The sequence below is a fragment of the Pituophis catenifer genome, unplaced genomic scaffold (genome assembly GCF_029215685.1).
Source record: "Pituophis catenifer annectens isolate HBS135680 unplaced genomic scaffold, rPitCat1.0.hap2 SCAF_4, whole genome shotgun sequence".
Lineage (NCBI taxonomy): Eukaryota > Metazoa > Chordata > Lepidosauria > Squamata > Colubridae > Pituophis > Pituophis catenifer.
Window position 1 is genome coordinate 127,609,979 of NW_027256884.1, and position 21,264 is coordinate 127,631,242.

Below are 21,264 nucleotides of genomic sequence, written 5' to 3' on the forward strand. Positions count from 1 at the left end.
CCCTTAAATTTTAGGTTTACTTTCCAGCTAGGAATATAGTGGTGAAATGTAAAATTTGTTACTACCGGTTCCGTGGGCGTGGCTTGGTAGGGGGAGGGGATAATGTGACTGGGGTGGGCGTGGCCAACATTTTTTTACTTTTTTCAAAAAAATTATATTTATTAAATTTCCAAAGATTAAAATACACAGTACAAAAAGAAACATAATGAAAAAGCAAGAAAGCAAGAAAAACACATACACACACACACACAAAAGCAAAAAATATAAACAACCAAAAAGAATATCAAATATCAAATATTTAAATAAAATATCAAATAAATAAAATATATATAATATATATATTTATTTTCTTTTCGTAGGCCTTTATGTGTATTTCTCTTTAGCCAGGTTCTTCCTACGTAAACCAAGATTTTTATGCAGCCCTAGTTCAGTGAAATCACAATCCACTAGTTTCTAGGCTTTTTTCAGGCAGCCAGCAAACACTCTGCTGCCCATTGGGAGACTAAGGAGACTATAATATATATAATATATTATATATATTATATAATATAATATATTATATATAATTATATATAATATATATATGTATGTATGTATGTATGTATATAAAAATATATAATATTACAAACTATTCTAAATATTTATTTATTTATTTATTTATATAATATAAATAAAATATCAAAATTTCAGTACTAATAACTTTTCTGCATCGGTATCTCTAGCCTATTTAACCTCTTTACACAAATTCTACTTCTAAATATCTCTGTCTTAAACTTACATCTTTATCTAAATTATCTTGAGTTCTATTTACTTTTTTAAAGCATTTCTTTTACTACCGATTCAGGCGAATAGGTAGTAAAAAAAATGCTTTAAAAAAGTAAAAAAAAAAAAAAAGGTTCTGATGATCGGGCGGCACAGCTGATTTTTGGAAGCTTTTTTTTTACTTTTTTAAAGCATTTTTTTTACTACCTATTCAGTCAAACCAGTAGCATTTTTTACTACAGGTTGGGGTGAACTGGCCCGAACTGGTAATATTTCACCCCTGTGTCCCATGTGACCCCGGGACAGTGCAACCTTTCTGTTGTGAAGCGAAACATTTCTTGAGTGAGTTCTGCCCCATTTTACAACCTTTCCTTGCCACAGTTGTTAAGTGAATCACTGCCGTTGATAAGTTAGTAACCTGGTGGTTCAATGGATCTGGCTTTCCCCCCTTGACTTCGCTCGTCAGAAGGTCGCAAAAGGGGATCCCTGAGACCGTCATAAAATATGAGTCACTTGCCAAGCATCTGAATTTTGATCACGTGACTGTGGGGGATGCTGCAACGGCCGCAAGTGTGAAAAACTGGTCTGTTTCACCTCAGAGAAATTATAACCCTTCCCATTCAAATAATTACATTACCAATAAAAATTGGCTATTTGTAATAATACTAGGTAAAAAGAAAAAAAAAGTACATATACACATAAGTTATACAGCAAGACCTCTGACAGTACAGAATTCTTTTCAGAAAAGCAACAAAGGAAATAGAATTTTTCATTATGAATCATTTGCACTGAAAAGCACAGGAAAAAACGTGAATAATAGCACAATTAGTAATGACTTCCTTCAATGACGTTGTAATTTTGAACGGTCACTAAAGGAGCGGTTGTAAGTTAGGGCTACCTGTGTTCTAACTGTTCATAAATAATTATTGTAGCCTTTAACAATAAATAAATAAATAACGTTTGCCATTTGGTTACATTAAAAGGTGATCCCTCTCTGTTTTTCAGGTGCTTAAAGTTTCTGGGAGGCAGGCACCCCACTTTGGTGCTCCCACTCGTCCCTGAATTGTTGGGGACCCACCCTTTCTTCGACACCCCAGAACCAGACATGGATGATCCGGCTTGTATCCTTTCCTCCCCACATACCAGTGGTGGGTTCCTCCCGGTTCGGTCCGGTTCAGCCGAGCCGGTAGCAGTGACGATATGACGTCACCGAACCGGTTCTTCCCCCCCCGCCCTCCCACCCCCCCACGTTATTCTTACCTTTTATTTGGTCCCACCCCCAATCTATTGCTGCCTCCTGAGTCCCAGCTGATGACTAGAGGGGAAAAAACTGTTTAAACTCTTGCCGCGGGGCTTCCAAGGGCCGCCCTACAGCTGATCAGTGTTAAAAGCAAACAAATGAGTCGGGTCGTAAGTGCGAGGACTGGTCGTAAGTGCGAGGACCTTCCAGAAACGACTCTGACCAGCTAGCCACGCCCACCTAGTCACATGACCTCCAAGCCACACCCACAAAATAAGCCACGCCCACAGAACCGGTAGTAAAAAAAATTAGAACCCACCCCTGACACATACCTGTTCGGGGGGGTTAATGCTCCAAAGCAGGCGTGGGCAACTGTGGCCCTTTTACAACCTGTGGACTTCAACTCCCAGAATTCCCGAGCCAGCTTGGCTGTCTCGGGAATTCTGGGAGTTGAAGTCCACAGGTTGTAGAAGGGCCACAGTTGCCCACCACCCCTGCTCCAAAGGAATTCAGATTTTGTGCACAAAACCGTTTGTGGTTTTTTTTTTTTTTTTTTTTAAATTTGATTTATATGCAAGCCGCCAGTAGGTGGGGCAGAAAGTTTGAGTTGCAATGCGCATGCAAGCCACCTTTTGCGCCAGTTGTGGTTTCCTGGGGTATCGTGAAAAGAGAAGCCATCAGTAAAATTGCAGCTGTATTCTAGCATCCATTTGGTTGACGAATGCGGATTTGCTTGCTCCTTTAAGCCTGAAAGCCAGCTAGAGGACTTTGGGCCAGTCGCCAGGAGACTGTGAATTCTAGTTCTGCCTTAGCCATTAAAGCTGGCTGGGGGACTTTGGGCCAATCGCCAACAGAAAGCAAGTTCTAGTTCCAGTGATCTCTAGGTGGGGTTCACATAATTTACCTACCGGTTTGCCCAGCACCAAAAATGTGAGCTCGCGACTTTGGTGCACATGCCCTGGGTCAAAAACGTGTCTAAATAGAACAGCATAGAGACGGGGCAGGCTAGCGGGTCTATCCGCGATTTCTGCTACCGGTTCGCTTGAACAGGTCGGAACCGGCTGAATATCACCTCTGGCCTTAGCCATGAAAGCTAAGGGGAGAAGCGAGGAGGGGAGACGAAAGGAAGACGAAGTAGGAGAGGAAGGAGAAGGAGAAATGAAAAGGAAGGGGAGGGGGGAAGGGGAAAGGAAAAAAGGAAGAAATAGCAAGAGTACTTACTGTAGGCTTATATCCGTGTTGGCATGCGTGCTACAGGTGGCACGCTGAGCCATATCGGTGGGGCACGTGAGCATTGCCCTAGCTCAGGTATGCCGGCCAGCTGATTTTCAGGCCTTCTGGGCCCACTGGAGGTCGGGAAACGGGTCGTTTCCTGCTTCCGGAGGGCCTCAGGGGCTGAGGAAGGCCGTTTTTCGCCCTCCCCAGGCGCCAATAAAGCCTCTGGAGGCTGGGAAGGGCAAGAAACGGGTCTACGGGACCCACCGTGCCATCGCATGCCAAAAGCAGGGGGAGTGGGGGGAGTTGGACGTGCATGCACGGGGGGGCAGGGTGCATTGAGTTATGAGTGTGGGCACATACACACACGACCCCCCCCCCCACGGTCCCCCCGCTTTTGGCACGCGACGGCAAAAAGGTTAGCCATCACTGGCTTATATACTACTTCACAGTGCTTTTACAGCCCTCTCTAAGCAATTTACAGAGTCAGCCTCTTGCCCCCCAACCATCTGGGTCCTCATTTTACCCACCTCGGAAGGACAGAAGGCTGAGTCAACCTTGAGCCGGTCAGGATCGAACTCCTGGCTGTGGGCAGAGTCAGCCTTCCATCCTGCATTCTAACCACTCTTGCCACCAGGGCTCGCCTGTTGTACTTCTGATTTTGTGCTACTCTAAACTCGCCATGACAGAGGAGGGACGCGGTGGCTCAGTGGCTAAGACGCTGAGCTTGTTGATCTTTGAAAGGTCAGCAGTTCAGCGGTTCGAATCCCTAGTGCCGCGTAACGGAGTGAGCTCCCGTCACTTGTCTCAGCCTCTGCCAATCTAGCAGTTTGAAAGCACGTAAAAAATGCAAGTAGAAAAAATAGGGACCACCTTTGGTGGGAAGGTAACAGCGTTCTGTGCGCCTTTGGCGTTGAGTCATGCCGGCCACATGACCACGGAGACGTCTTCGGACAGCGCTGGCTCTTCGGCTTTGAAACGGAGATGAGCACTGCCCCCTAGAGTCAGGAACGACTAACACATATGTGCAAGGAGAACCTTTACCTTTACCTAAACTCACCAGCTTTGTTCCTCCAGTTGCCAAACCATATTCCCCCCACCCTTTGGCACTTAAAAGTGGCGTAGGAGGCTAATGCCTCCTAAGGCAGCATTTAACATCCGGCTGCCTGCAATTACTGTGAGTTCAATTCTCACCAGGCTCAAGGTCGACTCAGCCTTCCATCCTTTCTAAGGTAGGTAAAATGAGGACCCAGTTTGTGGGAGCAATAAGCTGACTTTGTATGAATATACAAAAGTATGAAGGCTATTGCTTAACGCATTGTAAGCCGCCCTGAGTCTCCGGAGAAGGGCGGCATATAAATCAAATTAAAAAAACAAAAAAAGACTTGTTTTAACTGCTTTACAATCAAGGATCTGAAGTCTTTTCCCTCCCTTAACCTGCGGCCCAGATATCGCGGTCTTGGTTCTTATTTTCAACGCGGCCAAATCCTGCCCGACGATGCCGGCGCTCTTCTCGGACCACACCTTCCGGCACTACGCCTACCTTCGGGATAGTCTCTGGCACCTTGTGCCGCCTTTGCGGGTAAGTCTTGATAGAGCCTTCACAGAGCCTTGATAGTACAGTGGTCTACGCACCCTGTTATTAACACAGCTGCCTGCAATTTCTGCTGGTTCGAATCTCTCCAAGGCTCAAGGTTGACTCAGCCTTCCATCCTTTCTAAGGTAGGTGAAATGAGGACCCAGTTTGTGGGGGCAATAAGCTGACTTTGTATAAATATACAAAAGGATGAAGGCTATTGCTTAACGCACTGTAAGCCCCCCTGAGTCTCCGGAGAAGGGCGGCATATAAATCAAATTAAAAGAAAGAAAGGAAGGAAGGAAGGAAGGAAGGAAGGAAGGAAGGAAGGGCCTGGTGGCTCAGCAGACTGATAGCATTGTGATTAACACCAGCTGTCTGCAATTACTGTAAGTTCGAATCTCACCAGGCTCAAGGTCGACTCAGCCTTCCATCCTTTCTAAGGTAGGTGAAATGAGGACCCAGTTTGTGGGGGCAATAAGCTGATTTTGTATAAATATACAAAAGTATGAAGGCTATTGTTTAACGCATTGTAAGCCGCCCTGAGTCTCCGGAGAAGGGCGGCATATAAATCAAATTAAAAGAAAAAGAAAAAAAGTCATTGGGATGAATGAGGGTAAGTCATTGGGCATCCATGACAAGTGTTTTTACAAGTATACACAGTTTACAGATACAAATTTACAAAAGTACAAATACAAGTTTTATAAGTCCTCGACTTCTCATGTGGTGGGTTTCTAACCGGTGACGACGGGAGGCTCCGCCCACCCGCCCGGACATTATCACGGACGCTCTGCGCATGCGCAGAAGCGCCATGCGTGAGCGAAGCGAGTTCTGAACTGGTGGCGAAGGTTAAGTGGAATCCTCTACTGCTTCTCATGTGACATTTTGAACATGTTAGCTTTCCGTTTCTGGAAGGTCCTAGAAGCCACACCTGTGGTGGGCTGGGCGGGGGGGGGGGAGTCACCCACGGCCTCCGGGTTGCCCATGAGAGGCAGATCCTATTAGGACAGTCCTTAGCACAAACATGGCAACTTTAAGATGCCTTAGATGAGAAGCCAGCTCTTCTAAAGGGAAAAAACGCATTGCAGGGCACATGGAAACTGCATGACTGACTGAACCTTTCCCTTCCCCTTTCCCTTCCCCTTCCCTCTCTCTTCTTTCCCCCTCTCTTCATTCCCTCTCTCTTCATTCCCTTCCCTTCCCTCTCTTCCTTCCCTCTCTCTTCATTCCCTTCCCACTCTCTTCTTTCCCTCTCTCTTCATTTCCTTTCGTTCCCTCCCCTCTCTCTTCCTTCCCTCTCTCCATTTCATTTCCTTCCCACTCTCTTCATTTCCTTCCCTCCCCTCCCCTCTCTCTTCCTTCCCACTCTCTTCCTTCCCTTCCCTCTCTCTTCCTTCCCTCTCTCTTCATTCCCTTCCCTTTCTCTTCCTTCCCTCTCTCTTCATTCCCTTCCCTTCCCTCTGCCTTGCCTTGCCTTGCCTTGCCTTCCCTCTCTCTTCCTTCCCCCTCTCTTCCTTCCCTCTCTCTTCCTTCCCTCTCTCTTCCTTCCCTTCCCTCTCTCTTCATTCCCTTCCCTTCCCTCTCTCTTCATTCCCTCTCTCTTCATTCCCTTCCCTTCCCTCCCTTCCCCCTCTTTTCCTTCCCTCTCTCTTCCTTCCCTTCCCCCTCTTCCTTCCTTCTCTCTTCATTCCCTTCCTACTCTCTTCTTTCCCTCTCTCTTCATTTCCTTTCGTTCTTTCCCGTCTCTCTTCCTTCCCTCTCTCTTCATTTCATTTCCTTCCCACTCTCTTCATTTCCTTCCCTCCCTTCCCTTCCCCCTCTCTTCCTTCCCTCTCTCCATTCCCTTCCCTCCCCTCTCTCTTCCTTCCCACTCTCTTCCTTCCCTTCCTGTCCCTCTCTCTTCCTTCCCACTCTCTTCATTCCCTTCCCTTCCCTTCCCTTCCCTTCCCTTCCCTTCCCTTCCCTTCCCTTCCCTTCCCTTCCCTTCCCTTCCCTTCCCTTCCCTTCCCTCTGCCTTGCCTTGCCTTGCCTTGCCTTGCCTTGCCTTGCCTCGCCTCGCCTCGCCTCTCTTCCCTTCCCCTCTTCCCCTCTTCTCTTTTATGTCTTATTTCTTTTTTGCTTTTTATATAGCTGCCTGGGAAAAAGATAGCCTCTTCTTCCGGCCCTGCCAGCCTCACCCTTCAAGAAGATCCTTCTCAGGAATTTCTACAGCAGAGCCTCGAAAGAGTTTTCAGTCTTCAGCATTTGGATCCCCAGGGCACTCAGGAGCTGCTGGAATTCACCATTCGGTACTGGCTTTGGGAAACGAGAGAGGGGCGGGCTGGACATCTTCACCCAATTGGGTGAATTCATCCACCGAATTCTCCGCATAGTTTTCTGTTTCTTAGTCCCCAAACCCTTAAACGGGCTGCCTGTATTCAGCAGTGTAGGGTTGGTGTCCAAAGTAGCTGCACAAATCCATCTTCCATCTCTAGTTTATCCTTGGGAACTCAGCTGAGCCTGTCTTTGAGAACTTGAACAAGCCAAAATGCTAATTGTCTCTTGCTAACAAAGCAGAATTTCCTCCACTCTTTTCTGTGCCCGTGGAGGCATGGTGGCTCAGTGACTTAAAAGATACCGGAGAAGGTCTGTGCTCCGGCGGTTCAAGTCCTACCACTGCTTAAAGGAGTGAGCTCCCGTCCCTTGCTCCAGCTCTTGCCCACCTAGCTGTCCGAAAGCATGCAAACGCGAGTAGATTAATAGGTACCACTTCGGTGGGAAGGTAACAAGGCACTGTATTTCGCTGCATGCTCTGTGCGGCGATGTAATGTCACGCTGGCCACATGTCTGTGGAAATGTCTTCACCTTCAGTGGCCTAGAAACAGAGATGAGCACTTCTCCTCCCCCAAAGTTGGCTATGAATAGTAAAGGGGGCTCGATGCAGTTAAAGACACTGAGCTTGTCAGCTGGAAAGTTGACAGGCCAGGTTCGAGACCCGCTCGCTATGGGACAGGATGAGCTCCCGTTCCTTGCTCCAGCTCCTGCCCACCTAGCCATTGGCAAGTACGCAAATGCGAGTAGATGAATAGGTATCACTTCGGTGGGAAGATAACAGCGTTCCATGCGCCTTTGACTGCTGGGCACAGAAATTGTCTTCGGACAATACTGGCTCCCTCGGCTAAGAAACGGAGGTGAGCATTGCCGCCTAGAGTCAGTCACGACTGGACTGGGGAAAAAACACTAATGCTAATTTGCATCCCATGAAAAGGTATTTAAGGCCAGTGCTCTCACAGACAAACCCAATTCAGAGCGCACTGACGATGTCTCCTCGAATGGTGACGAAAGGTTTGCCAAGCAAATTGCCAAGCTCGGAGCTCAAACGAACAGCCCAACTACCAACCCAAGCTACTAATATTCAAAATATATTCCAAACCTTTACCTTTAGCATGGCAAACCTGCAGGGACTCCTTTATATGTTTGCTTTCTTTGGCCCAGGGACCTCCAGAGGTTTGGAGAATTGCAGTCCGACTTAGCTGGCATGGCTGACTTCTCTGCCGCTTACCTACGCTGCCAGCTCCTTCTCATTAAGGTATGCGTTTACAACTGCTGTGTGTTTCCTTACTCTTGGTTGTTGTGGCCCGTCAGCGGCCTGTGCAATTAGTAGCTGATTCCGACAGCGAGGAGGCTGGTGTGGTGCTGCACCAGCAGCCTGTGCAGCTGGCGCTCGAGTCAGAAAATTAGGAGGCTGGAGAAGATGTGGTGCCAGAGGCGGGGATTCAGCCAGGGCCTTCAGAACCTCCAAAAGCTCCCATAAGTGAAGAGGAAGAAGAGGAGGAGCCTCTTCTCGATGCACGAGCGTGCAGAGCTGTTAAAAGGCAGAAGTGGCTCCTCAGGAGGAGGTCTCCTCGAGAGTAAGGCTTGGGGCTAATTGGCCACTCCCTTAGCCTATTTAAGGAGGAACGCCGACTGAAGCAATTTGCAGGAAACAACTTCGTTCATATTCCTTCGCGTCTTGATTCCAGAAATGTTTGATTCGGCTCTTGTTTCTCTCTTGTCAGTTTTCCTGCAAATTGCTTCTGGGCATTCTGCCAACCACAGTAAGATTACAGTTATCTGAAATACTGTGCCTCAGAATTGAGTTATTATTCTTTGGATTCTTGTCGGCTGTTAATGAAGTTAAATTAACAGCCCTTGTTCAGAAAAGACTGATTTAAACTGTACTTGTGTTCGAACAACTACTAAGAAAGCTCATTAGTAGTCCTTAATTAGTAAACTTAAGGTTTGTACGGACTTTGTGTGTGCTGCGTTCTATGGGGTCCGTAGCTGGGGCAAAACATTGGTAGAAGCCAGGGGTGGGCAACTGTGGCCCTTTTACAATCTGTGGACTTCAAGTTGCCCACCCCTGGTATAAGCTAGGAAATTACATGGAACCAGCTATTCCCTTTCAGTCCATCTACGGAGATTCTCCGTCATCCAGGTTTATGGTTGTCTCGAAGGTGCCTTTTTTTTTTTTCAAGAGGCAACTGGACTTTCTGGTTTTTCTTTGACGACGTTTTGCTTCTCATCCAAGAAGCTTCTTCAGCTCTGACTAAATGGTGAAAGGTGGAAGGATTTATAGTCCTCACAGACAGCTGGTCATTTGCCTCCTTTTAGAGAGTCATTGAGGCCACTTGGAGGTTTATCTGTGTCCTCAGGGTCACCTGAGTGGTGCAAATGGGGGTGGAGCCTCCTTGGAACTACTCAAAAGGATCATGTTGTAGACTGGAGAGAGATGATGTCGTATTTATTTTATTTATTTATTTATTTAAATTTTTATACCGCCCCCTCTCCCGAAGGACTCGGGGTGGTGAACAGCCGAAATTAAAAAACATACAATATAAACATTAAAATACTATAAAAACAAAATTAAATATATATTGGCTTCCCCCAATTTAAAACCCCTTGTCCATAAAATTCAACAATTAAAAGATTTTTAAGCCAGCCCGGCTTGCTGAAATAAAAAAAGTCTTCAGAGCCCGGCGGAAGGTCCAGAGGTCCAGGATCAGTCATATCCCTGGGGGTAGCTCATTTCAGAGGGCGGGTGCCCCCACAGAGAAGGCTCTTCCCCGGGGGGTCACCAGCCGACATTGCCTGACAGACGGCACCCTGAGGAGGCCCTCTCTGTGGGAGCGTATTGGCTGGTGGGAGGTTATCGGTGGCAGACGGTGGTCTCGTAAATAAGTGGGCCCTAAGACATAGAGCGCTTTGAAGATGAGAACCAATACCTTGAAGCATACCCGGAAGACCACTGGAAGCCAGTGCAGCTTGCGCAGGAGAGGTGTCACGTGGGAGTGCCATGTCGCCCCAATAACCACCCGTGCGGCTGCATTCTGTACCAGTTGGAGCCTCCGAGTGCTCCTCAAGGGGAGCCCCATGTAGAGAGCGTTGCAGTAGTCCAGGCGGGAAGTGATGAGGGCATGAGTGACCGTGCATAAGGAGTCCCGATCCAGAAAGGGGTGCAACTGGCGTATCAGGTGAACCTGATAGAAAGCCCCCCTGGCCATGGCCGTCATACGCTCTTCTAAAGACAGCCGTGCATCCAGGAGGACACCCAAGTTACGCGCCCTCTCCGTTTGGGCCAATGTCTTGCCCCCAACCGCCCTCCGTTGAGAGAGGGCGGTTCAATTTTGATGATGGCCTCTTTGACCCCTCTTTCAAACCAGCAGTCTCCTCTGCCCAAAATGTGGACTTTGCTGTCTTCAAAAGAGTGGCCTTTGTCTTTTAAATGAAGATACGGACTGCTGAATTTTATCCGGATAGGTTTGTTCTCCAGTGTTCTCCTATGAGGCCTTCAAGTGGCCTCAACGACTTTCAGAGGGAGTACTAACGACCAGATGACCTCAAGGAGCATCAATCCTTCCATTCCCCACCATCCAGTCAGAGCTGAAGAAGCTTCTTGGATGACAAGCAAAACGTCTTCAAAGAAAAAGTTCAGCTGCCTCTTTATAAAACATCTGTCAGGGTTCCAAGTAATAGATCCATAGCAAGCAAAACTCCGAGGCAGGTAGATTCCTCAAAGAATAGCTTTATTAGACATACCATATTGGCACATACCTGGTGAAAGCCGACTCTGAAGACTCCCGCGCTTTTTTGACCTAATTAAAAGTTTTTCTAGAATGTCCTTGGTTCCCAAGAGAAAATATTTTGTTTTGGCTACAGAGTCCCTCCTATCTCAAATCCCATTTCCCTATTCCTCAGCTCCAGTGTGGCAACACTGAAGCGGTAAAAAATGGCTTCGGTCAGGTCAGTTTCAGGGTTGACAGCATCTTTTTTTTTTTTTAATTTGATTTATATGCCGCCCTTCTCCGGAGACTCAGGGCGGCTTACAATGCGTTAAGCAATAGCCTTCATACTTTTGTATATTTATACAAAGTCAGCTTATTGCCCCCACAAACCGGGTCCTCATTTTACCCACCTTAGGAAGGATGGAAGGCTGAGTCAACCTTGAGCCTGGTGAGATTCGAACTTACAGTAATTGCAGGCAGCTGGTGTTAGTCACAATGCTATCAGTCTGCTGAGCCACCAGGGCCGTTTAGGTCTTTGGGACACCCATGGTCTGGATGACCGAGAATCTCTAGAACCAACCCTCCGACGTGCAGTCCAAAGTTCCCTCGGCCTCACCTGTGAGATCCGGAGCTTTCCATCGCACAGGTTGTTCCAGGTGACAACGTTCCCCGCGTGAGATCTGTTGGGGAAAAAACACTCTGGGTCTCGTTTTATTTTCAGGCTCTGCAGGAAAAACTCTGGAACGTCGCAGCTCCCCTTTACGTGAAACAGAACGCTCTGGCCTTAGCTGCAGCTCGGCAGGTATGCTGGGAAGGTGGGGTGAGGTGGGTTATTTATTTATTCCGTGTCCAGATCAAACCTTTCAACTGTCACTGCGTTTTTGTATTTACCAGATGAGCTATTATTTTTGGACTTTCAGACTTACCGTAGCTTGCCAAGTTTCTTATCAGTAAGCTAACTGCGCATGTCTACATTCCTTCACTTTCTTCTAAAAACTTTTTTTGTTCTCCTGCCAAGAGAGGTCCGGCAGGAACGTTGCCAAGATGTAACTAATTAGACTAGTGAGATGTTTTATTTTCTTTATAACAAATAAATGAGTTTTTCTTAGAAAATATATCTTCGGGTTTATTTTCTTGCAAAAGTATACACAAGGAAAATGCCACGATTCACCTCTAACTCAGGCAATTACCCCAGGAAGGTAACGGGGCTGATTGCCACCTTCTTGGTTAAATCGTAAGTCAGAAACAAACAAACAGTGGTGCGGTGTCCTATCAGGAGGCTGTGAGTTCGATCCTAGGTGGAGGCAGATATTTCTCTCTGGGCACAGTGAGAATATATCTGCTGAACAAAACTCCGCACTGGCGACAGGGAAGGGCATCCGGCCAGTAAACACTCTGCTCGTTCCATTCAGTTGCCCAGACTCCACCCCGCAAGGGATTATGGGGTCGTTAAAAGAAGATGTTAGCCAGAAACAAATGGGCACATTCTACTGGTAGTAATAGGCAGACCAACAAACAGGCTGGACTTTGCGTCTCTTCACATTCGCACAGGACGTTGTTATCTTGTGGAGTGGGGGACGGAACCTCTGGGTGGGAATGGAGAACTGTTTGGGCTGGGTATTGTTGGCTCAGGGGCGGTAGGAAAACCAAGAAGTGTTGTGGTCCGCCAGCAGCCTGCGGAGCTGGCAGTGGAGTTGGACAGTGAGGAGGCTGGGGAGGAACATAGGCCAGTCCTGGAGTCTGGGGAAGGCTCGGATGACGGCTCTGAGTCAGAGGCAGAGATGGGGCCAGGGCCATCTGGGAGTTTCTGCGCGGACTCCAGAGCCTCCAGAGTCAGACATCAGAGAGGCAGAGGAACAGGAGGAGCCTGTTCCCAGTGCGCGCATGCGCAGAGCTACCAGAAAGCAAGAACAGTTAAAACAAAAGGGACGACTCGGGAGTAAGGCCTGGAAATGATTGGCCCCTCCCATAAGGCTTAAAAGAGGAGCAAAGGCACGTGGGCCCTTTGCAGGAAAGCAATGTTGCTAAATCTGTTCCCAGTCGGCATCTCTGTTTGATTCTGGACTCTGTGGGGCTTTGCCAAGTAGGTCTTTGGCAGAGTTCAAGGGAGATAAAGGTGGGTGATTATCCCCGAAGGACATTTTTGCAACTAATGGGGACTCGGCTGCGAACGAACGTAATTCACAGCTGTTGCAATAAAAGAGGTTTTTGGGACTATTTGTATGTTTTAATGGCTCAGGAAGCCTAGGTCACAACAAGAACAAAAGAGAATATTTGTAGCTCCAGGTTGGAGTGTGGAGTCTGTAGTTAAGCAAGACGGTTGTTCAGTGAGTCCCGACCGATTTTACCATCTCTTTTGCCATGGTTCTTAAGGGAATCCCTGCCATTGTGAAGGGAATCACACGATCATTAAGTGAATCTGGCTCCCCCCCTCCCCCATTAACTTTGCTTATTAGAGGCTGGCTGGGAAGGGGACAGATTGTGATCACGTGACTCCGGGATGCTGCAACTCTGCCGGTTGCCAAGCAGCCAAATTGATCAGATGACTGCGGGGATACTGTGATGGTTATAAATGGGAGCACTAGTCATAGTTACTTTTTTCAGTGTTGTCTATTACATCCATCCATTCATCTATCACCTCTCTCTATCATCTATCATTCATCATCTATATCTCTACATCTATCTATCTATCTGTCTGTCTATCTGTCTGTCTGTCTAGGTATCTATCTATCTATCTTTTATCTATCATATTGTATCTATCTTTTATATATCATCTCTCTCTCATCTATCATTCATCATCTATATCTCTACATCTATCTATTTATCTGTCTGTCTAGGTATCTTATCTATCTAACTTTTATCTATCATATCATATCTATCATTTATATATCTTTTATATACAGTATCATCTCTCTCATCTATCATTCATCATCTATATCTCTACATCTATCTATCTGTCTGTGTCTGTCTAGGTATCTTATCTATCTAACTATCTTTTATCTATCATATCGTATCTATCATTTATATATCTATCTTTTATATATCATCTCTCTCTCATCTATCATTCATCATCTACTGTATATCTCTACATCTATCTATCTATCTGTCTATCTGTCTGTCTGTCTAGGTATCTATCTATCTATCTTATCTATCATATCGTATCTATCTTTTATATATCATCTCTCTCTCATCTATCATTCATCATCTATATCTCTACATCTATCTATCTGTCTGTCTAGGTATCTTATCTATCTAACTTTTATCTATCATCATATCTATCATTTATATATCTTTTATATACAGTATCATCTCTCTCATCTATCATTCATCATCTATATCTCTACATCTATCTATCTGTCTGTCTGTCTGTCTGTCTAGGTATCTTATCTATCTTTTATCTATCATATATCTATCATTTATATATCTTTTATATATCATCTCTCATCTCTCATTCATCATCTATATCTCTACATCTACCTATCTAGAATAGAATAGAATAGAATAGAATAGAATAGAATAGAATAGAATAGAATAGAATAGAATAGAATAGAATAGAATAGAATAGAATAGAATTCTTTATTGGCCAAGTGTGATTGGACACACAAGGAATTTGTCTTTGGTGCATACGCTCTCAGTGTACATAAAAGAAAAGAGACATTCGTCAAGAATCATAAAGTACAACACTTAATGATGGTCATAGGGAAACAGTCAATATAAATCGTAAGGATACCAGCAACAAGGTTACAGTCATACAGTCATAAGTGAGAGGAGATGGGTGATAGGAACAATGAGAAGATTAATAGCAATGCAGACTTAATAACTAGTTTGACAGTGTTGTGGGAATTATTTGTTTAGCTAATGGTTTTTAGTGATGGCGTTCGGGAAGAAACTCTCCTTTGTGTCTTAGTTGTTCTGGTGTGCAGTGCTCTATAGCGTCGTTTTGACGGTAGGAGTTGAAACAGTTTATGTCCAGAATGCGAGGGGTCTGTAAATATTTTCCCAGCCTTCTTTTTGACTCGTGCAGTATACAGGTCCTCCATGGAAGGCAGGTTGGTAGTAATTGTTTTTTCTGCAGTTCTAATTATCTATCTATCTATCTATCTATCTATCTATCTATCTATCTATCTTTCTTTTATCTAACTATCTTTTATCTATTGTATCATATCTATCTATCTTTTATATATCATATCTATCTATCTATCTATCTATCTATCTATCTATCTATCTATCTATCTTTTATCTATATCTATATCTATCTCTACCTACATCTATTTGTCTGTCTGTCTGTCCATCCATCCATCCGTCTGTCTGTCTATCTATCTACTGTATCTAATTTCTACACCACCCATCTCATGCAAGTGACTTTGGGTGATTTACAACAGATGTTAAGAAGAGGTTCTTGATGATTGCTTTGATTGCGTTGTATTGTGCGGTTGCTTCAGCCATTGTGGGTTTGAACTAGCCAACACACCATTTTCCAGGTGAAGCCATCTTTCGGTAGCCCCCACCCCCCTCAAAGAATTTAAAAAAGAGTCCCTTCTCGTCTAGATTATGGAAGAAACATACAAGATGGAGTTCATGTACAGCAACGTGGAGCATCGGCAAGTGGTCATCATCCACCATATGAGGCTGCAGGCCAAGGCCCTGCAGTTGATTGTAACCGTGCGGACAACGAGAGGGTAAGGAGGTTTTCTGGGACTTTTGGGGATGCCAGATCACTGGAGACAGAAATTAGCGGAAAGTGGATTGAGTTACTGACTATAGTTGGCTCATAAAGCTTTGCAAAGCTTTGGATTGATTGATGGCTCCATGGCTTAGGACCTGGTTATCTACGGGACCGCCTGCTACCACCAATAACCTCCCACCGGCCAGTACGCTCCCATAGAGAGGGGCTCCTCCGGGTGCCGTCGGTCAAACAGTGTCGACTGGTGGCCCCTAGGGGGAGAGCCTTCTCTGTGGGGGCACCTACGATCTGGAACGAGCTCTCCCCAGAGATACGGAGGATCCCGGATCTGCACACCTTCCGTCCCGCGCTCAAGACTTTCTTATTTCATCAAGCTGGCCTGGCCTAAATCTTCTCCCTTTTTAAATGTAAATTTTAATTTGTTTTTAAATTATGGGGTATTTTAAATTTGTTCAGCCAAATTATTTAATTTGTTTTTATTTTATTTTAAATTTTTGTATTTATGTGTTTTATCTCGTAGCTGTTCACCGTCCTGAGTCCTTCGGGAGAAGGGCGGTATAGAAATTTAATAAAATAAATAAAAAATAAATAAAATTATGTGCTGTTGGGTTGGTGTTGACTCTTCCAAAGCACCTGAAGGCAGAACCAATAAAGGATAGGATAGGATAGGATAGGATAGGATAGGATAGGATAGGATAGGATAGGATAGGATAGGATAGAATAGAATAGAATAGAATAGAATAGAATAGAATAGAATAGAATAGAATAGAATAGCAGATAAGATAGGATAGGATAGGATAGGATAGGATAGAATAGAATAGAATAGAATAGAATAGAATAGAATAGAATAGAATAGAATAGAATAGAATAGGGAATGAATAGAATAGTATATAGAATAGAATAGGATGGGATGGGATAGAATTTAGAAATAGAATAGAATTCAGGATTAGAATAGAATAGAACAGAACAGAACAGATTAAGGAATAGGAATCGAACAGAATTTAGGAGAAATTTCCTAAATGATGAGAACAATTAATCAGTGGAACGACTTGCCTCCAGAAAAGTCTCCAACATAGGAGATTTTTAAGAGGAGATTGGGTAGCCATTTGTCTGAAATAGTATAGTTTCCTGCCTGAGCAGGGGGTTGGACTAGAAGACCTCCAAGATCCCTTCCAACTCCATTATTGTGTTATTCTTAGTGACCAGATACATAAATAAATAAACAGGGAAATTTTACAGATAATCCTTGACTAACGATGACAAAAGAAACTGGAATTTCCATCGCAAAGTGATGCGAATGTAAAGTGTAACCGCTTTGCTTAATGACGGCAATTCCGGCTGTCCCGTTTGCCATCGTTAACGGAATCCCACAGTCATTAGGTGAGGCATCTTCCTGCCGGCTTCCCACAACCAAAGTCAGTAGGGAAGCTGGCAGGAATTCTCAAGTCCCAGAATAGCAGTTAGGTAAGTGGTTTTTGCCAGATGGGGGAGGGAGGGAGGAGTGGGTATACAAGGATGCAAGTGAAGGTTGGGAATGGTGCATTGCGAATCATTTGGGATGTGTGTGAGAGACACCCCACGGGTTGGAGAGGACATGGGGCAGGATGCGAGAGATGCTGTGTGGTTAGGTGTTGCGCATGGGGTGCCCGTTGGGGAGGGTGCCTGGCATGTGTGGGAAGTGGTACCCAGGATGGGAAGAGTCTGCAGAGTTGTGCAAATGAGGACAAAGAGACTGGGGAATAATGCACATGTGGTGGAAACGTACTACAATTATCTGCAAGGTTTCCTGCCGGCTTTCCCATTGACTTTCTGGAGAAACTGGTAGACAACATTACAAATAGCGATCATGTGATCAGAGAGTGCTCGGCACCTCATTATAAATGCAAACTGATTGCCAAGCGCCCAGATCACAATCATATGACCATAAGATGCTTAGGTAGCCATAACTCTGAAATACCGGTTATAATCAGCATTTGTTCAGCATCATTGTAACTTTGAATCGTCGTTGAACGAATGGTTGTAATTGTCACGTGCCAGGGAAATCGGGAGGTCCAGGCAGTTCGAATAAAGATTTATTGTAAGCTTAAACACTCTGCAAGAATCTGAACTACTAACAGTTAAAGCAATTTGGCAGTAAATAAGGAAGTCACAAGTAAGCTGGACTTGGATCGCTCGTGGGTGCGAAGGGACTTGTGACGTGTGACGCGTTTGACTCCTCCCTCAGCCTGATCATTACTTACAGTAATGATGTGGATGGCACTTGTCCAAAGCAAATTCACACACCCCCACCCCAATTTCAAATTTGATGTAGGTTCCAAAGGGGTTTACCAAAGGCCTTGCGTTGAATTGATGGTTAAATACGAATTGGAATGGAAATTTGTTTTGCATCGCTTGCATTCCCACGCCAGCTTTTCTGTAGAATAATCGTGTCTGATTTCTTGGTCTGGAAGTGACTTGCAACCGGCCAAAATCAAGATGGACTTTGTATCTTTGTCACAGGGTGGAACCGCTCGGGATATGCGAGAAATTTTTGCAGGAAGTGGACTCTTTTCAAAGGTGTGTACTGTCTGGTTAGATATTCCTCAGGTGCTAACAGGTACACGCCCCTTTGTCACAAGGTTGCCCTTGTCTCAATTTTCCTTCTCTTTTGCATCCACAAGCTATCAGGGTTGACACAAGTATTTGTTACACACATACACATAGACATAACCCTACTCTCAGAAAGGTAATAATTAATTATTCTAGTTATCAATAGTTTGATCGTCGTCTCGTTTTTCTTCTCGTGTTCCTTTTAGTCATACATGTATTTTTTCATTCTTTCATTATTTTTAGCGGAATCGCTTTCTATTCTTGACTTTATATTTCCAGTTTGTTTTAATAATAAAAAAAAAATAGCTGTTGTTAATACACATTTTTTTATGCCTCTGTGTTGTCATGCCTCGATTTCTCTGTCCTCTCATCCTTTCACAGGTGTTTTATTTCTGAGCTGCCTCAGATGCAGGGCAGCTTTGTGGATAAGCTTCTTGACCTGATGCCCAGGTTGGTCACCTCCAAGCCTTCAGAGGTAGTGAAGATCCTCCGGGTGACCTTGAGACAGAGTAATTTCCTTCGCCTTCCATTGCCAGAGAAGGTGAGATTTCATTCATTCATTCACTCATTCACTCATTCATTCATTCATTCATTCACTCATTCATTCACTCATTCATTCACAAATTCATTCATTCATAAATTCATAAATACATTTTCATTCATAAATAAATATATTCATAAATAAATATATTCATAAATTCATAAATTCATTCACTCATTCACAAATTCATTCATTCGTAAATTCATTCATTCATAAATTCATAAATTCATTTTCATTCATAAATAAATATATTCATAAATAAATATATTCATTCATAAATTCATTCACTCATTCACAAATTCATTCATTCATTCGTAAATTCATCCACTCATTCACAAATTCACTCATTCATTTGTAAATTCATTCATTCATAAATACATTCATTCATTCATTCTTCATTCAATTCCTACAGCTGCCCATCTCAGTAAATGACTCTGGGTGGCTTTCAATTCAGAACATATACTACAATTAATTTTTTTAAAAGACATTTTAAAACAATTAAAAAAATTAGAAAGCATTAACAGCACAGAGTTGCTTTATGCTCTGGCTTGGTGTCAGCTTTTGATTCTGTCCCACCATTGTGTTCTTTTTACCACTAACCCTTCCCAACATAATCGCTTTCTCTAGGGAATTGCACCGCATGACATGGCCAAAATAAAGGAGACCTGTTAACAATATAGACAGGAAACAGGGCCCTTAATCAGCGGTGGGTTTCACATACCATGTTTCCCTGAAAATAAGACCCTGTCTTATAGTTTTTTGAACCCTGAAATAAGCGCTTGGCCTTATTGCCATGCGCTCAAAAGCCCGATTGGGCTTATTATCAGGGAAATGTCTTATTTTGGGGGAAACAGGGTAGATTGCTGAGCACATTGTAAGCCGCCCTGAGTCTTCGGAGAAGGGCGGCATATAAATCAAATTAAAAAAAAAAAAAAAGATAGAGATAGATAAAGAGATAGAGATAGATAGATAGATAGATAGATAGATAGATAGATAGATAGATAGATAGATAGATAGATAGATACCACGTTTTCCTGAAAATAAGACCCTGTCTTATATTTTTTTGAACCCTGAAATAAGCGCTTGGCCTTACTGCCATGCGCTCAAAAGCCCGATTGGGCTTATTATCAGGGAAATGTCTTATTTTGGGGGAAACAGGGCAGATAGAGACAGATAAAGAGATAGAGATAGATAGATAGATAGATAGATAGATAGATAGATAGATAGATAGATAGATAGATAAATAGATACCACGTTTTCCTGAAAATAAGACCCTGTCTTATATTTTTTTGAACCCTGAAATAAGCGCTTGGCCTTATTGCCATGAGCTCAAAAGCCCGATTGGGCTTATTATCAGGGGAATGTCTTATTTTGGGGGAAACAGGGTAGATAGAGACAGATAAAGAGATAGAGATAGATAGATAGATAGATAGATAGATAGATAGATAGATAGATAGATAGATAGATAGATAAATAGATACCACGTTTTCCTGAAAATAAGACCCTGTCTTATATTTTTTTGAACCCTGAAATAAGCGCTTGGCCTTATTGCCATGAGCTCAAAAGCCCGATTGGGCTTATTATCAGGGGAATGTCTTATTTTGGGGGAAACAGGGGAGATAGATAGGAAGGAAGGATATGTAAAATATATAGATATAGATAGAATATAGATAGATAAGATATAGATAGACAGAAAGGATATAGATATAGTTAGGATATATAGATAGATGGAATGTGGATGGATGGATGGATGGATGGATGGATGGATAGATAGAGAGGATATAGATAGATGGGATTTAGACAGACAGATAAATAAATAAATGGGAGGGAGATAAATGGGCGATAGATAGACAGTCTGTCTGACATATAGAAAGAATGCAGCTAGATAGATAGATAAATAGAGATAGAGAGATATATATAGAGAGATAGAGATAGAAGTTGGGAAATGGGCTGTTTCCGGCTTCCGGAGGGCCTCTGAAGGGGTGGGGAAGGCTGTTTTTGCCCTCCCCAGGCTCCTAGAAAGCCTCTGGAGCCTGGGGAGGGTGAAAAATGGGCCTACTGGGCCCACTGTGCCATCATGTGCTAAAAGGGGTGTGCAGGGGTGGGGCGCATTGAATTATGGGTGTGGGCACACACATGGGCGACCTTGCCGCGCTCCCCCCGCTTTTGGTACACGACGGCAAAAAGGTTAGCCATCACTGCTGTAGAAGATCAGGGATTGGAAAAGGGAATTTGCAAGGTTTGCTTCATCTCAAGATGTCACTGCGTTAAGTGTTTGCCAGCTGAGCTTCCATCCTAAGACTTACGGTAGCCTGGCCAGAGAACTTATCTGTAGCAACTGAGATAAGACTGTCTTGTGAGACATTGGACTACTGCGCATGTCTACATTCTTTCTTTTCTAACTTCCTGATTTATATTTCCTTTGTCCGTCTGTGTGATAAGATTGCCGGTAAAATGTAGTTAGCTAGTTTTTTTACTTTTATAATAAAATGTTTCTTAGAATACATTCGGGTTTTCTTTCTTTGAAAGTATACAGCATGGAAAACAAGATCCATTCACCTCTAATTAATTACAGTTTCCCCAGGGGGGGAAACGAGGCTGATTCACGCTTCGACACAAGAAACGTAGGTTGAT

General features: G+C 44.0%; 1 protein-coding gene across 1 annotated transcript in view; it reads left to right on the forward strand.

The window, feature by feature from the left end:
• Positions 1-21,264, forward strand: part of INTS4 (integrator complex subunit 4) — a 52,919-nt gene that overhangs the window by 27,130 nt on the left and 4,525 nt on the right. Inside the window, exons 13-20 of the mRNA XM_070943677.1 lie at positions 1,768-1,883; positions 4,666-4,799; positions 6,924-7,081; positions 8,268-8,361; positions 11,538-11,618; positions 15,365-15,495; positions 18,000-18,056; positions 18,471-18,630. Of these exons, the coding sequence (XP_070799778.1) occupies positions 1,768-1,883; positions 4,666-4,799; positions 6,924-7,081; positions 8,268-8,361; positions 11,538-11,618; positions 15,365-15,495; positions 18,000-18,056; positions 18,471-18,630 (931 nt within the window). The remainder of the gene's footprint in view (positions 1-1,767; positions 1,884-4,665; positions 4,800-6,923; positions 7,082-8,267; positions 8,362-11,537; positions 11,619-15,364; positions 15,496-17,999; positions 18,057-18,470; positions 18,631-21,264) is intronic.